We start from the raw sequence: 23,705 nt of genomic DNA on the forward strand, positions 1-23,705 counted from the left end.
AGGATCAGAATCCATCTATGGGACAAGGTGCATGGAGATGTAGATGCTCAGAAGGGTGACAGCAAGTCTCCTGTCTTGGTTCATGACAGTCACACGCAAGGCAGTTGTGTTGGAATTTATCTACACATACCGTGCACATCCTCCCTAATTTCCCACTAAGATACATGAAAGAAAACCAAGAACCACCATGAAATGACATGAATGGAACTTGAGGGCATTAGGCTAAGTGAAATAAGTCAGAGACAGAAAAAGAAAAATACCATATGATCTCACTTATATGGGGAATCTAAAAAAAAAAAAAAAAAGAATTACCAGCCAGGATGTCAGCCTCATCCATAAACTGGGTACTGAAGAGAATGACTCTATCGGATTTCCTCTCTTTTAGAAGGTTCCATACGCGGTGCCTTGACAAAGGATCTGATCCGGCAGTTGGCTCGTCCAATAGTAAAACCTGCACCATAGAGAAATGTAAATCATTTTCCCCTTTCAGGCAACATTTTTAAAAAAAGAATAGACGTGTAAATGTATTTGGGAGAAATACCTTAGTCCGTAATTTTCCATTTGAACAGTTCTCTTGCATTTATCATTTGCAAATTCAGTCCAATTGAATACAATAGTTCCAGACTCCTCAATCTCATTCACCAGTAGTTTTGGCCCCACTTACCTGAGGGTTTCCTAAAATGGCAATCCCAAAAGTTAGTTTCCTTTTTTGTCCACCACTTAAATTTTGAGCAAGAATGTCTTGAATATTTTCCATCTCCAAGTCCCTTAAAACTTGTTGTACCTAATGAGAGAGAAAGAAAGAAAGAAAGAAAGAAAGAAAGAAAGAAAGAAGAGTAAGAAGGAAGGAAGAAACAAAAGAAAGAAAGAAAGAAGGAAAGAAAGAAGAAAAAGAAGGAAGGAAAGAAAGAAAGAAAGAAGAAAAAAGAAAGAAAGAGAAAGAAGGAAAGAAAGAAGAAAAAGAAGGAAGGAAAGAAAGAAAGAAAAAGAAAGAAAGAAAGAAGAAAAAAAGAAGGAAAGAAAAAAGAAAGAAAGAGAAAGAAGGAAAGAAAGAAAGAAGAAAAAGAAGGAAGGAAAGAAAGAAAGAAAGAAGAAAAAAGAAAGAAGGAAAGAAAAAGAAAGAAAGAAAGAAAGAAGAAAAAAAGAAAGAAGGAAAGAGAAAGAAAGAAAGAAAGAAAGAGAAAAAGAAGGAAGGAAGGAAGGAAAGAAAGAAGGAAAGAAAGAAGGAAGGAAAGGAGGAAGGAAGGAAGAAAGGAAGGAAAGAAAGAAAGAAAGAAAAGAAAGAGAAAGATAGAAGGAAAGAAAGAAGGAAAGAAGGAAAGAATGAAAGAAAGAAAGAAAGAGAAAAAGAAAGAAGGAAAGAAAAAAAGGATGTTTAGTTTAAAACCCAACATGTTTGTTTTGAAACGCTATTGGGGTGCCTGGGTGGCTCAGTTGGTTAAGTGTCTGACTTCAGCTCAGATCATGATCTCGCGGTTCTGAGCCCGAGCCCCACGTCAGGCTCAGGGTGGACAGTTCAGAGCCTGGAGCCTGCTTTGGATTCTGTGTCTCCCTCTCTCTCTCCCTGACCCCTGCTCGTGTTCTCTCTCTCTCTATCAAAAATAAATAAAAATTAAAACAAAACAGCAGCAAAAAAACCAAAAAACCAAAACAAAAAAACACCACTATCGTTTTGCTGTTCGTCGCTAAGGGCCTTTTGCCATTTAGATGATGAACTGTGTAGGAATAACACGTATACATCTAGAGTTTTCTAGATAAACAATTTCGTGTTCATGGCTGTGTGACATCGAATATGTCCCTCTACCTCTTGTTCCACTTCATGTGGTTGAATCCCTTTTATTTTGGCAAAAAGCCTGAGATTTTCTCTCACGGTGAGGAAGCCAAATTGTACGTTGGTTTGTGGACAGACTCCAGTGAGCTTGCTGATGGTTTCCGAGTCCGCCATTTCCGAAAGGCTGTGATTATAGATGGTGACTGAACCTAGAAGTAGAAAGGTTGATGGTTAGCGTGAGGATAACACTTGACAGTTAGCATCAGGACAACACGTTCATTTAAGATGTTTTAAAGTGAAAAACAAGTGGAAAACAATCACTAGAATCTTCTATTTATTTTTGGGGGGTGGGGGCGGAGGGAGAAAGAATCTGAAGCAGTCTCCACGCTCAGCACAGAGCCTGATGACATCATGGGGCTCCATGTCATGGCTCTGGGATCATGACCTGAGCCGAAATCAAGAGTCGGATTTTTAACTGACGGAGGCACCCAGGCGCCCCTCACTAGAGTCTTATATGCAGATTTCCCTATAAGGACTACACTGTTGACTAAAAATGTAACGCTCAAAATTCACTTGAGCCAGTCGGAATGCCAATTAGTAAATATAAAGCTATTTATCTTGAAATATTTACACCACAAAGACTTTCCTAATAAATAGGGCATACATTTATTAAAAGAATAACTTGAAGAAACCTGTAAAACTTTTCTCTTAAGTACCCGAGTGTGACTAGTAGTTAATGAAACTACGAACTATTGAAATGAACCAGCAAAACACATTAGCTAATGAAATGCACAGTTCATTCGTTTGCCCACGTTCTTGCCCATAATTGTGTCTCACCTGACGTTGGGGCCGACAGTCCACTGAGCATATTCAACAGGGTCGTTTTCCCGGCTCCACTGTGACCAAGGAGGGCAGTGATCTGGCCTTCGTATATGTCAAATACCAGACCTGGCATTATTACAAAAAAAAATCCCACTCAGAGCTACATATTAACCTTACATTCTCCAAAATTTTTATAATTTCTTATAGCATGTGCATATTTGGCTAGCAGTATTCAAAATAAAATTCATCCCCAAATTCTTCCCTTTAAAATGGCATCTCCTGGGGCACCTGGGTGGCTCAGTCGGTCAAACGTCTGACTTCAGCTCAGGTCATGGTCTCGTGGTTCATGAGTTCGAGCCCCACGTCGGGCTCTGTGCTGACAGCTCAGAGCCTGAAGCCTGCTTTGGATTCTGTGTCTCCCTCTTTCCCTGCCCCTCCCCAGCTCGTGCTCTGTCTCTGTCTCTGTCTCAAAAAATAAATAAGGTGTATTATTATGTGATTAACGATTTTTTGGAGAAGAGCATTTTTCTCATTAAAAATGGGCTGACAATAAAGATCATTTAGGGGTGCCTGGATGGCTCAGTTGGTTAAGCGGCTGACTCTTGACTTTGGCTCAGGTCGTGATCTCATGGTCATGGGTTCAAGCCCCACATCAGGCTCTGCGCTTATAGTGCAGAGCTTACTTCAGATCCTCTGTCTCCCTCTTTCTGCCCCTCCCCTGCTCATACTCTGTCTCTCTCAAAAATAAATAAATGTTTAAAAAATTGAAAAAAAAAAAAAGATCATATACTAGGGCTAGGGAGGGGTTGAGGTGAAAGTAAAGCGTATCATGACATAGTCATACATCTTTCAAACCCCTAAGGTATCTATGGCACACCTTGACTTTCTAAAACTGTTATATATTTTTTTAAACGTTTATTGACTTATTTTGGAGAGACAGAGACAGGGTACAAGCAGGGAAGGGGCAGAAAGAGAGGGGGAGACACAGAATCCGAAGCAGGCTCCAGGCTCTGAGCTGTCAGCACAGAGCCCGATGCGGGGCTCGAACTCACAAACCGCGAGATCGTGACCTGAGCTGAAGTCGGACGCTTCACTGACCGAGCCACCCAGGTGCCCCTAAAATTGCTATACGGTTTTTAACTTGCTTGGAAGGAAACATGATGTGTTCAAATGGAGGAGAGTAGTGGTATTTGGGACCCCCACGAAGACAATGCAACAGTGAGGCGTGGTCACCATCAAACAGCCTTGTCAAATATGAGGTTAGTGTATTACCTTTCAAGGCCTCTACTTTTTCGTGGTTTCCTTTTCTATATTCTTTTTTAAGATTTCTTATTCTGGAAAAAAGAAGAGAATGTCTTAAGGACGTTGTAGAAGTAGATAGAGGATTGAGAAATCAAGTCTTTGGGGCTGTGAGAAAATCTGGGGGCTCTTTCCCTCACACAGGCCCAGGTGGCCAGAAAGGATTTACTGAGGAGACAACAGCAAATGGCACGGTGAAAAAATTTTGAGCAGAGACCCGGGGAATTGAGGGATTTCTAGTTGTTTGGAAATACAGCAAGCAGCATTGAATAAAACACGGACATCATCTCAGAAGGGAGGACGTTCATGCTGTGAGTACCCTAACTTGGGTTTTCTTCCCATGTCTCTGGATGCCTGACTCCCCTTTTCTGCATCATCCGCCTCTTCCTTTTCATCTTATTAATCAGGAAGCAAGGAGGGGAGACACCAAGTGTGTCAGAGAAAAAGGAGATAAGCATAACAAGGGACACGATGACAGTGTCTGTTATAAAGCGAGGAAGCACAGAAAGAGAGAGAACAGCGCAACGAAGAGAAAAAAAAAAAGCAAAAAGAGACAAATGGAAACATGAAGGTTATTTATTCACTGATATTTGCACAACGAAGAGAAAAAAAAAGCAAAAAGAGACAAATGGAAACATGAAGGTTATTTATTCACTGATATTTGTCGTTCTGCATAAGATAGCAGTAAGTGCAAATGGTGACAACGTTGCTTCTGACAATGAGTATGGCCTTTTGTAAGTACAGCAGCCTGGATGCATGCGTGGTGGACCCAAAGAGGCCCCTGGGAAAATCCGTCACATCTGTGTTTTTCCTCCTAGGTCTCTGTTCCCTGACTTGTTTCCCATGTGCACTTTCACGTAATGTGTTTATTACCTGATGGCTTCTTTTCCATGGAATTCTGGAGACACTGGCTCAAACGAGTCATTAGGTGAAGAGTCTGAATCTGTTTCGTTCTCAAGGGCCACATGATCAGCCCGCTGGTGTAGAAACCAAAAAGAGGATTTCAGGAAAAACCAAGGAGAACGTCGATGTCCGTATTCACCTGCGCGAACAGGAGGCAATTGCATATCGGATCAGTCACCGCTTTGAGGATGAGTTGCCGTGGGACAGCTTATCAAGGCAGCTGCTTTGGGAAGCATTTAGACACCCTTAAACCCACTAGCAAGCACTAGCTTTTCCATCTTGCTCTGATACAAACACTAAGAGGATAATTATCCTTAATTTCTTATAAGCGTCTCTTTTTATTTTGTTTTTATTTGAGAGAGAGAGCGAGCGAGCGCATGAGTAGGGCAGAGGCGCAGGGGGAGAGAGAAAATTGAGGTAACTTGAAACAGGCTCCATGCTGAGCACAGAGCCCCACATAGAGATCGATCCCGCAAACTATGAGATCATGACCTGAGCTGAAATCAGGAGTCGGAGGCTTAACCGACTGAGCCACCCAGGCATCCCACGAATCTCTCTTTTTAGAAAAAAACAATCTAAAGTGTTGTGGTAGAACAAGATCTTAGAAAGCAATTCTCTAAACAAAGAGCCGGAATACCTCTGGGCTCATTTTAGAAATTTTGAAAGCGATGCTGGATAATTGCTATCCGACATGTGGTAGAGAGATATTTTAAAGAAACGCACTGAGTGAAATTGCATTGAATTACAATTATGTTACTACTTACTGGGCAAAATTTTGTCAAAATACAATGTCAAGGCCAAATAGAGAAGAGCATCAAAAAGCAGCATGAATAGAGTCGCTATTATTAGGTACGGGTTGTCTGAAGAATCCAGATGGACGTTAGAATTCACGTCATAGTCCAAATGTATAAGCTGGAAAAAAGATACACCCATTGAATTTTAAAAGGGGAAATAGAGTATTAAGAGTTATTTTTGTCTTGTTTCTGCTAAACACTGGGATTGAAAAGATAAACATAGTTCCTGTCTTTACAGAGCTCTAATCTATTGGAAGACATAGCAATGAAACCATCTAACTAAAAAGCGATTTGGGAAGTCAGTGGAAGGAGGTACTAAAGGCTTAGAGATCCATGGGCAGAAGTAGGCAAGTCCTCTGAGAAGTAAAAACTCAAAGGAGAGGCTGGCTGCCTATAGAATTCCTTCAGGTGTAGGATGTGGACAAAGGAGGCGTTCTAGGCAGGGGACACCGTCTGAAAATAGAAACACGGAGGAGAGAAAAGCACTTCAGTAGTTGGGCAGAAGACAGAAGAAAGTTTTTCTTATTATCGTGAGATACACGTAGCATTTTACGGTTATGACGTCACACCTGGAATCAGATTTGCTGAGAAGAGGTTCAGTTTCATATACATCAGGCCAATTAGAAAGAAAAATTTATTTCTACTGAATTCCTGTTGTCAAATACTTGCGATAATATTAAAGGTCATGTTTCCTGAGCATTAAGTCAGTTAAATGTCCACTGGGACAGCCCATGAAAAGTACAAGCTGGACCACATCCATAATACAGGATCAGTCTATATTTAGCGACTTAAAACCAAGCCACTTATGCTGAGAGAGAAAAATAAAACCTGTCCCATTTCTTAGATGTATCTGGAAGTGGATGGAAATTTTGATGCTTAGAACACGCAGCATGAATTCCTCAGAGAGAATTATTTTAATGTTTGTAAAAAACAAAAAAATGAAATAGCTACATTAACTCTTACCTGGGCCATCCCAACAGTGAAAGCAAAAGGGCTAAGAAGACATAAGGTCCATTCCAAAAATGCAGGAAGATCTCTGTACAATGCAGTGAATCCCAGACTCCCCCAAAAGACAGTGAGGAGAAAGACAACCAAACCCGTAAGGAAAGGTTTCTTTATCAACACGCTCATCAGGAAAGCTAAAGTTATCTGAGAGGAGAGAAAAAGTTCAGGTAGTATGTAATTCTCTGAGAATCATCACCAGCATAATAAAAAAAATTCATAATACAAAAGTATGTGATATCCATTCCTCCTCTCCGCCTCCCCCCACCGCCCCGACACTGTCCCATGCAAAGATTCAAATACCGTGAACAGAAACAAGTGTGATCAGAATCAGAGGGAAATGACTCTCTCAAAGAGAAGGAGAGGGAGAGAGAGAGAGAGAGAGAGAGAGAGAGAGAGAGATATTAAATTCACCAACTCACCAAAGACAGGCCATAGAGGAGAAAGAGAGTGAAGATCACCACGAAGCCAGTTTGGACGACGACTTGGGCGGATGTTACAATAAGAGCCATCAAAGTGGCCACAATGAAGATGAAACCACCATACATCAACCCCCAGCAGAGCCTAGCACAGAAACTTAGCATCAGTTCAGAGGGCTGCTACTTTGTCACTTTATTCATTCACGTACTCTGCAGCAGATGATTTGGGAAGCTTACCGTAAATCAAGAGTTAAGGGAATACAACAGCTAGGACAGTAGAAAACTTCTCTGTTCCCAAAGGTCATAGGCGACCGGGGAAGGTAGACAATGAACAAGTAAACAGGTAAAATGGGTAGCTAATTGCAAAAGAAGAAAGAGACGGACTGGATGATATAATGAGGTTAATTGGGAGACGTTTTCTGGGAAGACCGCCATGATGATGTATAGTTTCTGGACTTCTTCTTTCAGTAAAATGTAAACCCCGTGGACAAAAAAGCAGGTGATGAAGCAGGTTTCAGCCAACTTTCCCCCTGAAGAGCCAGGTAATAAATCTCTTAGGCTTTTCAGACCATACAGTCTCTTAGAGCTACTCAGGTCTGCTTTTGCAGGACCGAAACGGCACGGACAACGTGCAGACAATGTGTAGACACTGACATCTGAATTTCATATAAACTTTTGTGTACCATAAAATATTTTTGTTCTTTTGATTTTTTAAGGCATTTTCGTAGAAGCCATTCCTAGCTTGCAGACGGTACATTAAGGGGCCATGGTTTGTTAACCCTTGATATCGATGACTAGCTATAGATACAGATAGTCACACACACACAGGACATAGATAGATGCAGAAACATAGATGGATATGAAAATACATTTTTCTTGCTATCAACGGCAAAGTAACAGGAAGAAAATTCTTTATAGGGGGAGAGAGCCAGCTTTCTAATCATACAGATGTGGGTTCAGGGTTTCTCTGTTACCTCTGTTCATTGTATCTATATGATCCTGAGAGGTAGCTATTTAATCTCGCTTAACTTCCTCACTGTCTGTTGAAAAATAATAACAGAATTAAGGGAAGTGTTTTACGTTATGTGGTTAATGTGGTAACTGGCTCATAATGAGTCCACAATGACCACTTGGTTTTCTTCAAAGTTTAAAATGCCATCATGTTTTTGAGAAGTCTTGCCTAATTGTAATGACTCCCTTTGCTCAATCACTCTATTCATCTGAAATTCTTCATCTCTCCATGTCCTACAAACTTCTAAATATCATTTGTATGCGGTATTAATAGAATGTCACAGCCTTTTCCTATGGGGGAAAAGTCCTGATTTTTTTTACCCCCTTCCTAATTGGATTTATTTGGTTTCTCTTTTCTTTTTAGCATATTGTTTGCTTTTCTCTGACTGTAGATTTCTATTTTTTTAAATTTTTTAATGTGTATTTATTTTTGAAAGAGAGAGACAGAGCATGAGTGGGGGAGGGGCAGAGAGAGAGAGAGAGAGGGAGACATAGAATCTGAAGCAGGCTCCAAGGTCTGAGCTGTCAGCACAGAGCCCGACATGGGGCTCGAACTCACGGACCACGAGATCATGACCCAAGCCAAAGTCGTATGCTTAACCAACTGAGCCACCCAGGTGCCCCTATTCTTTTTTTTAGGTTTATTTATAATTTTGAGAGAGACAGAGACAGAGTGAGTAGGGGAGGGGCAGAGGGAGAGTGAGAGAACCCCAAGCAGGCTCTGTGCCACCAGCATAGAGTCTGATGTGGGACTTAAACCCATGAAGCTGTGAGATCATGACCTGAGCTGAAACCAAGAGTTGGACGCTTAACCTACTGAGCCTCCCAGGTGCCCCTTCTATTCTTTTAAAAACACAGTGAGCAAAGTTTCCTTCAGTATTGAGTTACACAATTTTCGTACAAAAAGAGAGACACCAGACAAAACTCCCATTCTAGACCCAACCAGCAATCCATTTTCTCCACTTTTGTACTCACTTAAACATTTCTGGAGGAAATAGATAAATAGAATTGGTATCAATTGGCAGCATTAAAACGTGGGGTCTTCAGTTAAGAAATGGGCAAAAGACATGAATAGACACTTTTCCAGAGAACAGATACATGAAAAGACGCTCAACATCACTCATCCCCAGGGAGGTACAAGTCAACACCACGATGAGATACCACCTGAAACTGATCAGAGTGGCTAAAATTAACAACACAAGAAACAACGGGTTTTGGTGAGGATCTGGAGAAAGGGGAACACTTTTGCACCGTTGGTGGGAATGCACTCTGCCACACAGTACTGGAGTTCCTCAAAAAATTGAAAATAGAACTAATCCACAACCCAGCAATTGCACTACTTGGTATTTATCCAAAGCATACAAAAATGCTGATTTGAAGGGGCATGTACTTGTAAAAGCATTATCAACAATAGCCAAATTACGGAAAGAGCCCAAATGTCCATTGACTGATGAATGGATAAAGAAGATGTGGTGTGTGTGTATATATATATATGTATGTATATATACATACATATATATACATACATACATATATATATATATGTATATATATATGAATATACATATATAGGAATATTACTCAGTGGTCAAAAAGAATGAAATTTTGCCATTTGCAACAACATGGATGGAACTAGAGTGTATTATGCGAAGCGAAATAAGTCAGTCAGAGGAAGACAAATATCATATGATTTTACCCATATGTAGACTTTGAGAAACAAAACAGATAAACATAGGGGAAGGTAAGGAAACATAAAATAAGATAAAAGGAGAGAGGGAGGCGAATCATAACAGACTTGTAAATACAGAGAACAAACTGAGGGTTGCTGGAGGGGTGTTGGGTCGGGGGATGGGCAAAATGGGTGATGGGCATTCAGGAGGGCACTTGTCGGGATGAGCTCTGGGTGTTATGTGTAAGGGATGAATCACTGAATTCTACTCTGGAAAGCAATGCTATACTATATGTTAACTAACTTGAATTTAAATAAAAAAAAGAAATCTTTCCATTTGCAATGATGTGGATAGAGCTAGAATGTATTATGCTAAGCAAAATAAGTCAATCAGAGAAAGACAAATACCATATGATTTCACTCATGTGTGGAATATAAGACACAAAACAGATGAACATATGGGAAAGAGGGGAAAAGAGGGAAGGAAACAAACCACAAGAGACTCTTAACAATAGAGAACAAACTAAGGGTTGACAGAGGGAGGTGGGTGGGGGATGGGCTAGATGGGAGATGGGCATTAAGTAGGGCACTTGTTGGATGAGCCCTGGGGGTTACATGTAAGTGATGAATCACTGAATTCCACTCCTGAAACTCATATTGCACATACAATATTGCATATTGTATGTTAACTGAAATTGAAATTAAAAAAAAAAAGAAAAAATATGCGGGATTTTCTTACTCAACTGAATAGTGCCTAACATTCTTTTATTTTTTTTTTTATTTTTTTTATTTTTTAATATTTTTTTAACGTTTATTTATTTTTGAGACAGAGAGAGGCAGAGGATGAACGGGGGAGGGTCAGAGAGAGAGGGAGACACAGAATCAGAAGCAGGCTCCAGGCTCTGGGCCATCATCAGCCCAGAGCCCGACGCGGGGCTTGAACTCACGGACCGTGAGATCGTGACCTGAGCTGAAGTCGGACGCTTAACCGACTGAGCCACCCAGGCGCCCCGTGCCTAACATTCTTTTAAAGACTACACGGCATATGTCTAGATCTGTATATTCTACAAATCTTGTTTACTATTGAGAATAACATCAGTGTGCAAAAAAAGCAAATTCAAACCATGACTTTTTTCAGTCCAGAACTCATGCTTTTACTATTCTGTATCTCAAATACACCCCTTGGCGAAACTCGTTAAAAATTTGTTGTTGTTCACTGGGGATTCACTCCTTGGTTTCTTCACTTACATCTACTGCCCTCTCAGACTGTGATCCTTCCCAAATTTCTATCAAGTGCCACCTAATATTCAGTTGACTTTTTGTTAAGCTCAATGCAAAGCACTTCAAATACATTCCCTTCTGTAATCCTCACAGCCAACGGAAATAGATGCTATGACCAATATTTCACAGAAAAGAACACTGAGGTTTAAAGAGATTAAGTAGCTTGCTTGGGGTGGTAACGCTCAGAAGGAGAAGACCCGTGATTTCCTGCCACCCAGGCCTCAGTTCTAACTTCCTCCACTCAGAAATCTCTGTGCTTAAAGAGCTTAATGGGCTTGTTCATTCAGTGTCATCAGAGTGTTGGTTCATTCAACGCAGGGGCAATATCAACCATCCCATCTAACGAGACCTCTGAAATGAATATTTCATCAAACATTAGAAACCTCAAGTTCTTACACATCTAGGTTCACACATTAGAAACCTCAAGTTCTTACACATTTGGGTTCACTCACGTATGGCAACTAGGGACTGAGAGCCATCATTTCTATTGCATAGTGACCCGGGTATCAGCAGACATCTATGGAATCAGGCTTTCTTTAATTCAAAGAAGTAGGAAAAGTTTCATTTACCAAACTTGCTTGAATCTATTCCATTCATTTATAATGCACTGCTTTCTGGAAGAATCAAGTTTAAATAGGATACTGTATAGGGAGTCCAATTGGCTAGCTTGCTGTGTTTATTTAGGTCGCGTGATAGATTGCACTTAACTTACCATGTAACTTACCAGAATGCTGACTCTCGAAGGCCCATCATTGTCATCAATGACTTAATGTATTGCCTTTCTTGTGTAACATTGACTGATACATAGTAAATGAAGGCAGAAAAAGAAATAATGCAGAAGAATATGAAAAAATCAGTCGCAACTCCTGCTTGGGCAACAAAAGGTAGTATCTTCATATTTATACCAGTAATTGACATCAGCTCTCCCATCACTGAGTGATTTGTTGTGATCTAAGGGAAGGTATCAGTGAACAAATTGTTATCATCGAGCTAATTATAACCTTGCACGTTGTCTCTCAGTTATAAGAAACTGTGTGCATTCCACGTTTAAATATCCATGCTCATTCGTGATCTGGCCCCTTGTAGTTCCTGGATCTCTCCAAGTTTTGTCCTGACTCCTTAGAGCATGTCTATTTACCATCTTTAAGGGACACAATTCTATTCTTGCTCAAAGTCACCACTGAAATGTCACCTCTGTTAGTCATCTCCGCTGACATTTCTCATCAGAGTATCTCCTGCTTCGTTGTTTGCCTTGCACAGCATTTATAATTCCACAATTGATAGAACCTAATCTCTTATGACGACTCCATATCCATATTTCTATCCCCTCACTATCCAGCATCCCTGGAGAAAAGTGCCTGTATTGTACTTATTTCCTGATCCTCAGGGCTTAGTGTCATGGCTTAAATACAGCAGCTGTTCAGTGCATTGTGCCAAATAAATTAAGTGGATAAATTCAATGATAAGATAGGACAACCCATTACAGCACCATGCATCAAAAGTTAACTTACAGCACGATGAGCCTACTTTAACTTAATACTCACTTCAATGATAGCAGCGTTAATGGCGGCCTGAAAAGCTACAAAGCCTTTCTCCCAGAACATTGAACCTTCACATGTGGTTTTTCCTTCCGTTACTTGACAGTGAGCTTTGGTGAAAGAAGAACACCACCATTTACAATGTCATTCTCTCAATTAGCCAAGAATGTTTTGTTGAGTTTTGCTCTTCTGTTTGCTTGTGCTAAGAAAGTGCTGACTTTTTTTTTTTTTTTTAAAACATTTGGTATTCACTGAACAAGAATCTCTCTTTCAGGTTATATTTAGCAGTAACATAGGAATAATAATAGCAAATATAATTTCTTAATAAAACAACATACCTAGAAACATAGGCTTTATTTAATAAGAATGAACCTTGGGGTGTCTCAGTGGCTCAGTCGGTTAAGCGTCCAACTAGGGCTCAGGTCATGATCTCACAGTTCGTGGGTTTGAGCCCCGTGTCGGGCTCTGTGTTGACGACTCAGAGCCTGGAGCCTGCTTGGGCTTCTGTGACTTCCTCCTTCTCTGCCCCTCCCCCACTCATGCTCTGTTTCTCTTCTCTCACAAATAAATAAACGTTAAAAAATTTTTTAAAAAAGGATGAATCTTGGGGCGCCTCAGCAGCTCAGTCGGTGAAGCAGCCAACTCTTGATTTTGGATCAGGTCATGATCTGACGGTTTGTAGTTCGTACTGATAGTGTGGAGCCTGCTTAGGATTCTCTCTCTCTCTCTCTCTCTCTCTCTCTCTCTCTCTCCTTCTCTCTCTACCCTTCCCACACGATCTCTCTCTCAAAATAAATAAATAAGCTTTAACAATAATAATGGGAAGAATGAATCTCATTTATGTTCAGAAATGAAAAGTACATGCTGGGTACAGAGTTCAGCTATCACATGCGACCTCTAGTGACTAATGACGTAATAACAACAACAAAAAAATTTCTAGCAGGAAAGTTACCTGAATGGTCTCTGTGTTCCTTCATCTTGGGGATTCTACTTCCCCAGAAAAATTTTAAATGGTATGAGAAGGTATCATTGAAGATGACTCTCACTGCATCTATTGAGTAGTTTAAATCCAATTCTTCCATGCTGTTCTCATCTGGCCACCCCATGATTGTTCTTCCTGTCATATGAAAGAAAGAGTCATATGAAAGAAGGAGATAGCTAATAAGTGAAAAGATTTCTATGTGGTCCAAAGACAGCATGCCATATTCAGTTATGCTTAAGTTATTTTAGGTGAAAATTCTTTATTCACTAAAGGCTGTGCTGGTCCTAAATAAGACAGTCGTACTGGGGGGGGGGTCTAAAATCTAGATAAAATCGGAGGTATGTGACAATCACTTTGATCGCAAATGGATCACGCTTTCCCTGCAAAAACACTTTTAAAACAATGGCTTAAAACACAATGAATTTGGAACAGTAGCACCACCGCTCATACATACACAGATTTATCCAAAGTGGAAATACATGCTATAATTACAATATATAATTTCGTTTGACAATGGTGTCCCTGTGGCCAAACTTCCAAAGAGAGTGTAAAGTTATTAAATTTGGAGAATGTTTTCTCAAGATAATTTGTTTATTCCAAAGATATAATGTAAATTAATGACTGTTACTGACCAAACCCAGGCCACTTAAACCACGCAATTTCCTGCAATCTGGCAGCTGCATTCCAGAAGCTTATCAGACTCAGGTCCAATACTTTCGTCAAGACTATAAGTGGTGTGTATTCTTTCTTCAGAGTGTCATGATTTCTGAATATCTGGTTGGTTTTGTTGTTGTTGTTGTTGTTGTTGTTGTTTATTTGAGATATTAGCAGCCATGGGCGCTCAGTGCCTAGATCCAATGATTCAATGGCCCTTTCAAAATGGTGATATTATATTCCCATCATATGTTTTTTACTAGTGGAAAATGTTTATGGAACAGTACTTTCCATCATCTGTTTGATTATCCAATAATACACTTCATATAGGATAAACGCTGGTATTTTCCCTTTATACGCAGATTTTCATAATAGGAGCTGATTTTGTACCATCCTCCCAAAGCAACATTTTTTCCTTTTAATATGTTACGAAAGCCTGGATTTCATGTATACATTGGATGTGATTCAAGTCATTGCATTTTTTATTCCCGTTGGAGCTCAGAATGCTGGGTTTGACCGGGGGGAGTCTCTTCCAGTTGACTACTGAGCCTTTCTGACAGAACCTTTTCTTCCTCGTAGGCTTCTATCTGGGGTGACAATATTCTTCACCCTGTAAATATCCCGTCCAAGACCTCTGCATCTCCTTTCTGCCAGAGCTGGGACTCCTGGGCTACCAGGACACGGAGGTGAGAGAAAGAGACTATTCCATAAGTACTTATTTGGTATATCTCACTTTCCATATATAACGGCTTCGGAATATATATTTTTTTATGTATTTGAAGAGATTTAAAAACCATGTGCTGTCCCACATTTCCAGAATCTTCTCACTAATATACATTTGAATAATACTGGACTGTCTCGTTTTGATACGGACTCTAATGAGGATAAAAGTTAATCCCAACATAAAGGGGTGTGTTTGGCAAAGAACTGCAGAAGAACATACCTTTCATGAATGGGGCCGAAGCCACTTTGTTCATGATCTCCTGGGTTGTTTTGGATTCGGGTGCGAACGCGATCACATAATTAGAATCGTTAAAATGATCTACACGTCCCAGATCCATTGCAGGCAATTGAGGAAAGTCATTAACTTGATGTAAATTGGAGGAAAGTCGGTATGCAAACAATACTAGAAGAAATGAGAAAAACCATTCCTACACAGCAATGAGAGAAAAATAAAGCAAATCAATAGCTGTTCAACCACAGATAAGTCATCCATGAACAACTTAAAACACTAAATTTTCTGTGTAGCTTTGACCAGTTTTCTCTCCCAGTTTCCAAGTGTCTCAATTTTCTTTTGTCTTTTACTCTGCATATTTTGAAATATGCGCATCCATGCATCAAGACAGAGTTATGGCATCAGGTCCCAATTATCACTGAGAATCTACATTTAATCACACTTTCATGTGAGTGTTAGAGGCTGGATTGCTTCATGAATGGCCTAAGGGCTTATGGTCATGTTGAAACCCGAGCGTCAATGATAAAGAAGTGTCATATGTTATGAAATAGGTTACCAGCTTCCATCAACAGGAGGAAGGTCATATTTTTATCTGCTGCCACCCTGCATGTGGAAGAAGATAGTCCTAAAAAAACCGCTCATAAAAAGAATGTTAAAAACCTTTGTCTTTGTGGCAACATTCCGAAATGGGAAACGCAGCAGAATGCATTTGCAGTCTGGCATTAAGAGCACACTTCACTATTTCCTTTCAATCCTAAACACATGGGCGTTAAAAGAGGTATATATCTTACTTACCATCTGATCTTATTTAAAAAAATTCCGTTTTTAAGTGTACCCATCCATTTTGAGAGAGACAGAGACAGCACGAGTCGGGGAGGGGTAGAGAGAGGGGGGGGACAGAATCCCAAGCAGGCTCCGTGCTGCCATCGCAGAGCCCAGTGTAGGGTTTGAACTCCCGAAACCACAAGATCATGACCTGCGCTGGAACCAGGAGTCGGATGCTTAACCGACTGAGCTACCCAGGCACCCCTGATCTTTTTTTAGTATATGTGTTGTCTATACCTACACCAAATGCATCTGTCTAGATGGATCAATTGATAGACACAATGCTTATGTGAAAAACAGTTAAAAGGTTGGAAGTAAAACACCTGTATAAAGTAGAATCCAACCTTTATATTTATACTTATGTAATCTTTACTCCACGCAGGGATTTTTGTATGCTTTATTTACTGCCAATATAAGCATTCAATACATACTTGTTGAAACAACACACACACGCGCACACACACACACACACACACACACACACACAATGGTCATAAAATCAAATGTTAATAGATTAAACCTTGAACTATGGATATTTAATGGGTGATTTAATTTTTTTATTATGTTTTTCTCAGTTTACTTAATTTTCTATACAAAGCCCATCTGATCATTCTCACTGGAAGAAAATACTCTCTTAATAGAGCAAAAGTTCCAAATGCCACTTTCTTGTCCTGTTTCTTTATATACCCATTATTTCTTTCCAGTTGATGTTGTCTGTGTCCAAAGCGCACTTGTGTAGGAAGTGCTACAATGTATCCTTTGAGTTGTTGGGTTTTTTAAATTGTGGATTATTTGTTGCATTAATTTTGGATTAAATTTACCTCTTTCTTTGACTTTGACCCTGAGCTTTTATACCTATTCCTTCATGAGTTTCAAATGAGTTCAGATGTTAAGAAGTATGATCTCTGCAATGTACGGATGTGGCTTTATTTTTCAGGAAGCTTCTGAACATCAGTTATTTAAAGAATGCCTCCAGTAGGAAATCCACTAATAATATATTTAAAGGACTCTCAGTTAAAGTAATAGCAAAGTCCAGAATTTGAACAAAGAAATCCAGCCTGGTAGTTAAAAAGTATATATATATATATATATATATATATATATATATATATATACACACACACACACACACACACACACACACACACACACACATATGTGTGTGTGTGTGTGTGTGTGTATGAAACATTAAATAATGAAGATAAAGTGTGTACCACCCAGAAAACTCCCAGTTTCCTCTTTGAAACATGAGAAGATGCTGAAGCATACCAACAAGGTCTCTCTTTTCATCCTCCATTTTCTAAGAAAGTTCTTGCAGAGAAGGGCGCACGTTTGCTGACCCACGCTTATGTGCCTCTTGCTCATTCTGCCCTGTTTATTTTGAAATAAGAAAGTAAAGTAAGTAAGTGTGAAGGTCTGCTATAGGAAACATTGTGCAATCAAACCAAAAAAACCATTGTAACAGCTGTTCTCAACTGCAGGTATAGAAAAGGGAGCCAGAAAGCTAAAAACATACAAGGGGAAGTTGAAGCTAACTAGCGTGTCAATTATTTTAATCCCCATGATAAACCTTTGATGTAGATCCTATTAGTCTCCCCATATTAAAGATGAGGGAAATGAGGCACGCGGAGGCTGAGTGGCCAAACACAGTGAATGATGGATAGCAGAATCAGAGCTTTATTCCGGAAAACCAACTTCCGGAGACCTCACTCTTAACCAGTGTGCCATGCTGTTGTCAAAATTCATCTAGGGGGTCGCTTGGTGGCTCAGTCCGTTAAGCGTCCGACTTCGGCTCAGGTCATGATCTCGCAGTTGGAGAGTTCAAGCCCTGCGTGGGGCTCTGTGCTGATGACTCAGAGCCTGGAGCCTGCTTCAGATTCTGTGTCTCCCCTCTCTCTACCCCTCCCCCACTTGTGCTCTGTCTTTCTCTGTCTCTCTCAAAAATAAATAAACATTAAAAAAAATTTTTTTTTAAAGAAATTCATCTAGGGAATTTCCCACATTTCACCAGACAGGTGGTAAGGAGCTCTAGGAGGGATCCACTCAGACTACTTATCCACGGGCTTTGCTCTGTGTAGTAATTATCAGGAACCCCCAAATGCTGGAACATAAGGAAAGATCGATTACTCTCAGAGTAATCTCTGCAAAAGGCAGAGAAAATATACGATTTTTTTAAAAAGACAGCTTTATTACAATAAACAGAAGACAAGGTTTTAAATCTTCCATGTAATGAACTATAGTTAAATTCAAGGAGAAAGATAAGAAGAAATGAAAAGCCAATAATCCTACTTAAAATTCCCATCGAAGTCAGTAAAGAATATAAAATCTCCTATGATACAGAGAAAAATTTTTCAAAGAAAATTAAAACTCACTTAGAAACAATGAGAGAGATAAAACTACATGAAGTAGAAACAAACAAACAAACAAACAAACAAACAAAGGATCCAAAGTAAAGTATTTGGTAAAGAGATACCCAAAAAGAAGAAAACACAGTTGCAAGAAAAATACATTGAAGAAAATAACATTGTGAAAAGTCCAATGGAAATTAATTTTTCAAGGTAGTGGAAAGATGTGTATTTCCCAAAAAAGCTCTCCAAGTACCAAATACAATGACAGAAAATATCAAAAAATAATGATTTTTTAAAATTAAAGGATAGAGGGGAAAGTTGGAATCAAGTTGACAGCATAGAGGTGTGGTCATTCAGGAAAGAATGAGTCAACAATGTATAATGGAACAGAAACCAGCCTGATATGTTCCAAGTGGAAGTGAGAAAATGATTTGCTCTCTTTCCTTTGAAAAATCTACCCAAAGGGACAAAAACAAAGAACACTGATGAAATATTTATTTGCGATAAAACTAGAATGATTTAACCCCAAACCACAGATACTCCCCCACCAAATTATTAAATTTTGCTTCAAATTAAGAAATATACACAAAGGAGTACCATAATGTGCTTATTAATCAAAAATTAATTGACAAAGTTAACTGAATCTAAATTATTAAGAGATCCCTGAAACCCACACAGTATTCTTTCCCTTGAAATGACCCGTAGGGTGAAAAGCCATGGCAGAAGCATGGCAGCTGGTTTCACCTCGTGGGAAGTCAAGGAAGGTGACGAGAATCTGCACGAATACAGTATTGTTGTTTTCTTCAAGTCCACAGTCGGGATACAGAAGAATGTGGAATATCTTTACACCAGTGATAGAAACAACAATAACCCAAACAAAATGAGAACCACAGTCCCATGGCATGAACAAAAACCAACAGACTCAAGAAGACTTTGACGAACTGAATTGTCAAGAAAAACAATCTGAGTGTGGGTGGGGAGACAAGGTGTGTCCACGGCAAAGGGTATTTGCAGAGATGAGGAGGAAAAAATCAAACCTTAGATGATGTACGTGTGGGATGCAAAAAGTAGAATCTAAAAGAGTCTAAAATGCGAAGAATAAAAATAGCCTAACCAATTTTTCTTCACCCTACAGCCACATTGGATTTTCTCAGGAAAAAAAAAAAAAAGTGAAAGAGGTAAAAAAGGTCCTGAACAGTAGAGAGAATGTTTGAAGTTCTGTGCCTTCTCGTGCTGTCTAGATTTCTGAGACCTTGTCAGAGTTGAACCCGGTGGTGTGAAAGTGCTCCTTGTTGGAAAGGTATGGACAGAAAGTTATAGTTATCGTGGTAAGGTCTGTTTGGTAAAGGGGTGTGTATGGTGTCATTACAGGCAAAGTTGATTCTTGCAATGTGGTGGGACCCATTTTATTGCCAGTAGAAAAGAAGCACCTAAAATAATTTTCAGATTCATGATGTTCTCTTACTTCCCCATGCGTACAAGTGGATAGGTGGGAGGTTGAAATAGGGATAAGGGGTGAGCAGACAATGGACACATGAATCAGATAAATTTGTAGTTGGAGTTCCTTGAGTTGGAAGCTCATTCTAATAGTATATTATCAGAGGCAACATACACCTATTTGTAGGCACCCATGTAGGCACTCTGCTGTTGTCAGTGGAAGTCCTCCATTTCCTCCTATTTATGGGCTCAACCTTGGCCTTGGGGGTAATCCGCACAAGGGCTTAGGCTCACAGGGAGAGAGGACTAGCCTTCAGGCTTACGCACAGGTCTACCAGTCAGCCAGGCTGTTGGTTTCCAATAGGTAGGCCAAGTTATCAGCAACTCTATAGAATTGTTTGCAGAGGACATCATATACATAGAACCTATATAACAATAATTCAGGACATATCTGCTCAACAGCCATTAAATGATCTCTTTCAAACCTAGTGAAGGCAGCAGATTCTAGATATAACACTCAGTCTGGTAGTGGTAGTATGATATAACTGTATGGTCGTCTTAGTGGAGCCCAAGAATTACTAGTATATCTACCAGAATGAGTTACATAATTGAATTGCAAGAGGTCTATCTCATTATTTTCCCATCAGGAAGAATAACAAAATTTCTCTGAGACTTGTAAAGCATGAATGCTCATGAATTATCTTAGTTCATAAAGAAACCATGAAGCATAACCTTACTTAATAGAACCCAACATTCTAGGAGTGGGAGTTGGTCCAGGAAATGGTCCAAGGGTAGTGGCTTGAGCCTTGGCACAAAGCTTAGAGCACAAGGTTGATTGGCCAATAAGATCTGGCTTTTCGGGGTGGTCGTGTTCTCCTTTCCTTTGGCTCTATATTGAAAAGGGATGGAAACCATAGAGTTGTATTGTCTCTTCCATCATATGAGTAATGAGGTTGTTTCTGGCTACTAGATTCATGGCCTAATGCTGATCTTATCCATGGGGTGAGAGCAAAGCCACAAATATTCTGGTCCCTACTGGTATTTAGGAGGTAACTCAAATGGGAAGATCACTTACTCAAGGCAGCCTTGGGAGGCATTGCCAGAGATAAAACCTAATCATTGTGTATTGTAAAGAGTATTGTGAATCTGCTCTTTCAGTCTGAAAGTCACGGAATAATTGAAGAGGAACGTGGTAGGCAGAATAATGGTTCCCTTCTAGTCCTGGAACTTGTGAATATATTACATTATACCGCAAAGGAGAATTAAGGTAATGGATGGGAGTGAGGTTGCTAATCAACTGACTTAAAATCAGAGAGATGATCCTGGATGATCTGGGTGGACCCAAGTAATCACAAGTGTCCTGAAAAGTGGAAAAGGGAGGTAAAAAAGGCCGTCAGATGAGGTGATATTAAAAGGACTCAACCTGTTGCTGGCTCTGAAGATGGAGGAAGGTGGGCATGAGCTGAGGAATACGGCAGCCTCTGGAAGCTGTAGGAGGCAAGAAAACAGAATAGCTCTGCAGAATGGAAGGCCCCCCTGCCAGCAGCTTGATTTTCATCCGGTGAGACTCACATCACACTTCTCACCTCTCAAACTGTAAGATGATAAATCTGTTTTGTTTCCCACCACAAAGTTCATGGTCCTCTGTTACAGCAGCAATGAAAATTAATACACGGAGCACAAAAGGGAGTCTGAGAGCGTGAAAACCGAGAACAAGACGGAGGCGAGGGCTTTAGGACACAAAGAGTTGTTTGTGGAACAAATGAGGGCGTGAATTTATGTTCAAAAACTGTCCAAAAATTAACAAAGGAATCCAGAAGCTATGTGGATGAGTTCTGGACCATAGATAGCACCACCAGAGCAGGCTGTGACGGCCTGGAGATCCCAACTGAAATGACACTACGATGTCACCAATTAAGAGACCAGTACCCCGGTAAGCCATGGTATCTGAGAGGGTTAAATACATCGCCTACATGCCCACTTTTCTTTCTTTCTTTAGCAATGCATGTGCTAGAAAGTGTTGATGAATACAAGAAATTAACATGACCTAATTGTGATGATTGTGGGTATTTCCTTCGGACTGTTAAGACTGATTTTTTTTTCCCACTACACATCCTGATGTAAATGTCAGGGGGGAAAAAAATTACTATTCACCACAGTAGCACGAAACATCTAACTAGCTTACATTGCTCCGAATCGGAAGTTGTGTGATCTAGAAATAATAATGTGGCTCTGTAAAAAGCCAGTCACCTCCTGCCAGAAAGAATTCCTCATATTCAGGAAATAAGTACATCGGACGACAAATTAGATCAAGACTCCTATAGATGTAGTGTATAAACAAGGTCAATGAAAATGTTGCCCTAAGTTTTCTTGAAAATCCGCAGCCAGCTAAAACAATTCAAAACCCACTCAGAAAATCATGTGCTCCCCCCCATGCTTATAAATCCTCTGGCAATAAAACAATTCAAAACTCACTCAGAAAATCGTGTGTCCCCCCCCCCCCCCCATGTTTACAAATCCTCTGGCAGTAAAACTGAAAACAAACAAAAAAGAGTAAGTAATTCTAATAACTTGGGAAGCAGCCCATATTTGCAAAGAAATGACAGAAAGTGATTCCTTTCAATCCGTCTAAAACCTTTTAGATAATATATGCTATTTGTCCAAACACGCTTTAGTCATAGGGTAAAAATGAAAAAAAAAAAAACAAAACCACTTAGTTCCCCAATGGGTTATTTAGCCATACAATAGAAAACACTCAGCTGATTGGGGGAAAATCAAAACAACAAATAACTTACTGCCTTGAATAGTTTTCATCCAAATGTTTGGCATTCCCTATTCGAAGTCGTAAGTTATAGTTTTATATGCAAAACAATCACAATTTTAGAGATTAACTTACTCTCAGGAAAGCTGGGGCAAGAATCTAGAAACGGTTCATCCACATGTCTCTGCATGTCCTGGAGAAGAATTCACATTCCTTTTGGGTCACTACTACATCATGCTTTTAATTTCATGTTTGTTGTGAATAGTTCCGTTTTAGAATGATTTCCGAAAAGGATTATGGTCTTAATTCAGCCAGCCTGCCAAAAACTCTCTGCTCACATCACATGGTGACTTCTCCGCAGTTTTCCATTTCTTTGTCTCCCAGCCAGCTCCTCAGCAGGGAGTTTGTAGATGCAGATGGCTGGCTGGACATATCAAAACATTAGGAACTATCAGACCAAAGAGAATCTAGTCTTTCTCAATTAGCTTTTTCATACAAAGCCCTAATGGGAGAGCCGGCCCCCAGCACAGTCTTTTTAAAGAAACGCAAGTAAAGAGACAGTTCGGAGAAAAGCAGAGCCGGGAGAGGTTGAAAAAGAAAAGGTTTTAAAAAATGATAGCTGTAAGTATACAATCAGGTCAGAAAGCAACTCAAAATCTTCCACTGAAATTTAGCTCTTAAAACCGAGATACGGAAAGATGGCTGTGAAGCGATGTAATTTTTTCAGGGTAAAACAATGAACTTTTATCTGCATCCCAGCTGCGTGCCAGCCATCTACAGCATCTTCCTGGGAGGGCAAAATAGGAAAATCCTTTGAGCACATCCTATAAAAACACCTGCAATTCTCATAATCTACCAGCTTGCTATTTCTATAAGTCCCAGCAAACAAACCCCTTTCTCTGTAACCACCTGCTGGCTTTTAGTATGTCCTGTTTTCCATATTTTTCTTTTCTTCTAATGCTTATTTATTTTTGAAGGGGGGGGGGGAGAGAGAGAGAGGAAAAAAAAAAAAAAAGAGAACGAGTTGGGGAGGGGCAGAGAGAGAAGGGGACAGAGGATCCGAAGCAGGCTCTGCGCTGACAGCAGGGAGCCCGGTGCGGGGCTTGAACTCACCAAACGTGAGATCGTGACCTGAGCTGAAGTCGGACACTTAACCCACAGAGCCGCCCAGGCTCCCCTCCATAGTTTTCAAGAAACATTTTTAACAGGTAAGAGGCGCCATTCTATCTTTTTT

At 40.0% G+C, this 23,705-nt stretch overlaps 1 protein-coding gene across 1 annotated transcript in view; it reads right to left on the reverse strand.

Moving 5' to 3' along the window:
* Positions 1–22,723, reverse strand: part of LOC102963693 (ATP-binding cassette sub-family A member 9) — a 62,697-nt gene extending 39,974 nt beyond the window's left edge. The window contains 15 exon segments of the mRNA XM_007073434.3: positions 313–451; positions 665–784; positions 1,805–1,980; positions 2,609–2,719; positions 3,866–3,927; positions 4,766–4,934; positions 5,560–5,707; positions 6,553–6,738; positions 7,014–7,155; positions 11,696–11,922; positions 12,516–12,619; positions 13,462–13,626; positions 15,089–15,296; positions 17,195–17,296; positions 22,607–22,723. Of these exon segments, the coding sequence (XP_007073496.1) occupies positions 313–451; positions 665–784; positions 1,805–1,980; positions 2,609–2,719; positions 3,866–3,927; positions 4,766–4,934; positions 5,560–5,707; positions 6,553–6,738; positions 7,014–7,155; positions 11,696–11,922; positions 12,516–12,619; positions 13,462–13,626; positions 15,089–15,296; positions 17,195–17,290 (2,053 nt within the window). The 5' untranslated portion in view covers positions 17,291–17,296; positions 22,607–22,723.
* Between the last annotated feature and the right edge of the window lie 982 nt (positions 22,724–23,705).

This window comes from Panthera tigris, chromosome E1 (genome assembly GCF_018350195.1).
Source record: "Panthera tigris isolate Pti1 chromosome E1, P.tigris_Pti1_mat1.1, whole genome shotgun sequence".
NCBI classification, from domain to species: Eukaryota; Metazoa; Chordata; class Mammalia; order Carnivora; family Felidae; genus Panthera; species Panthera tigris.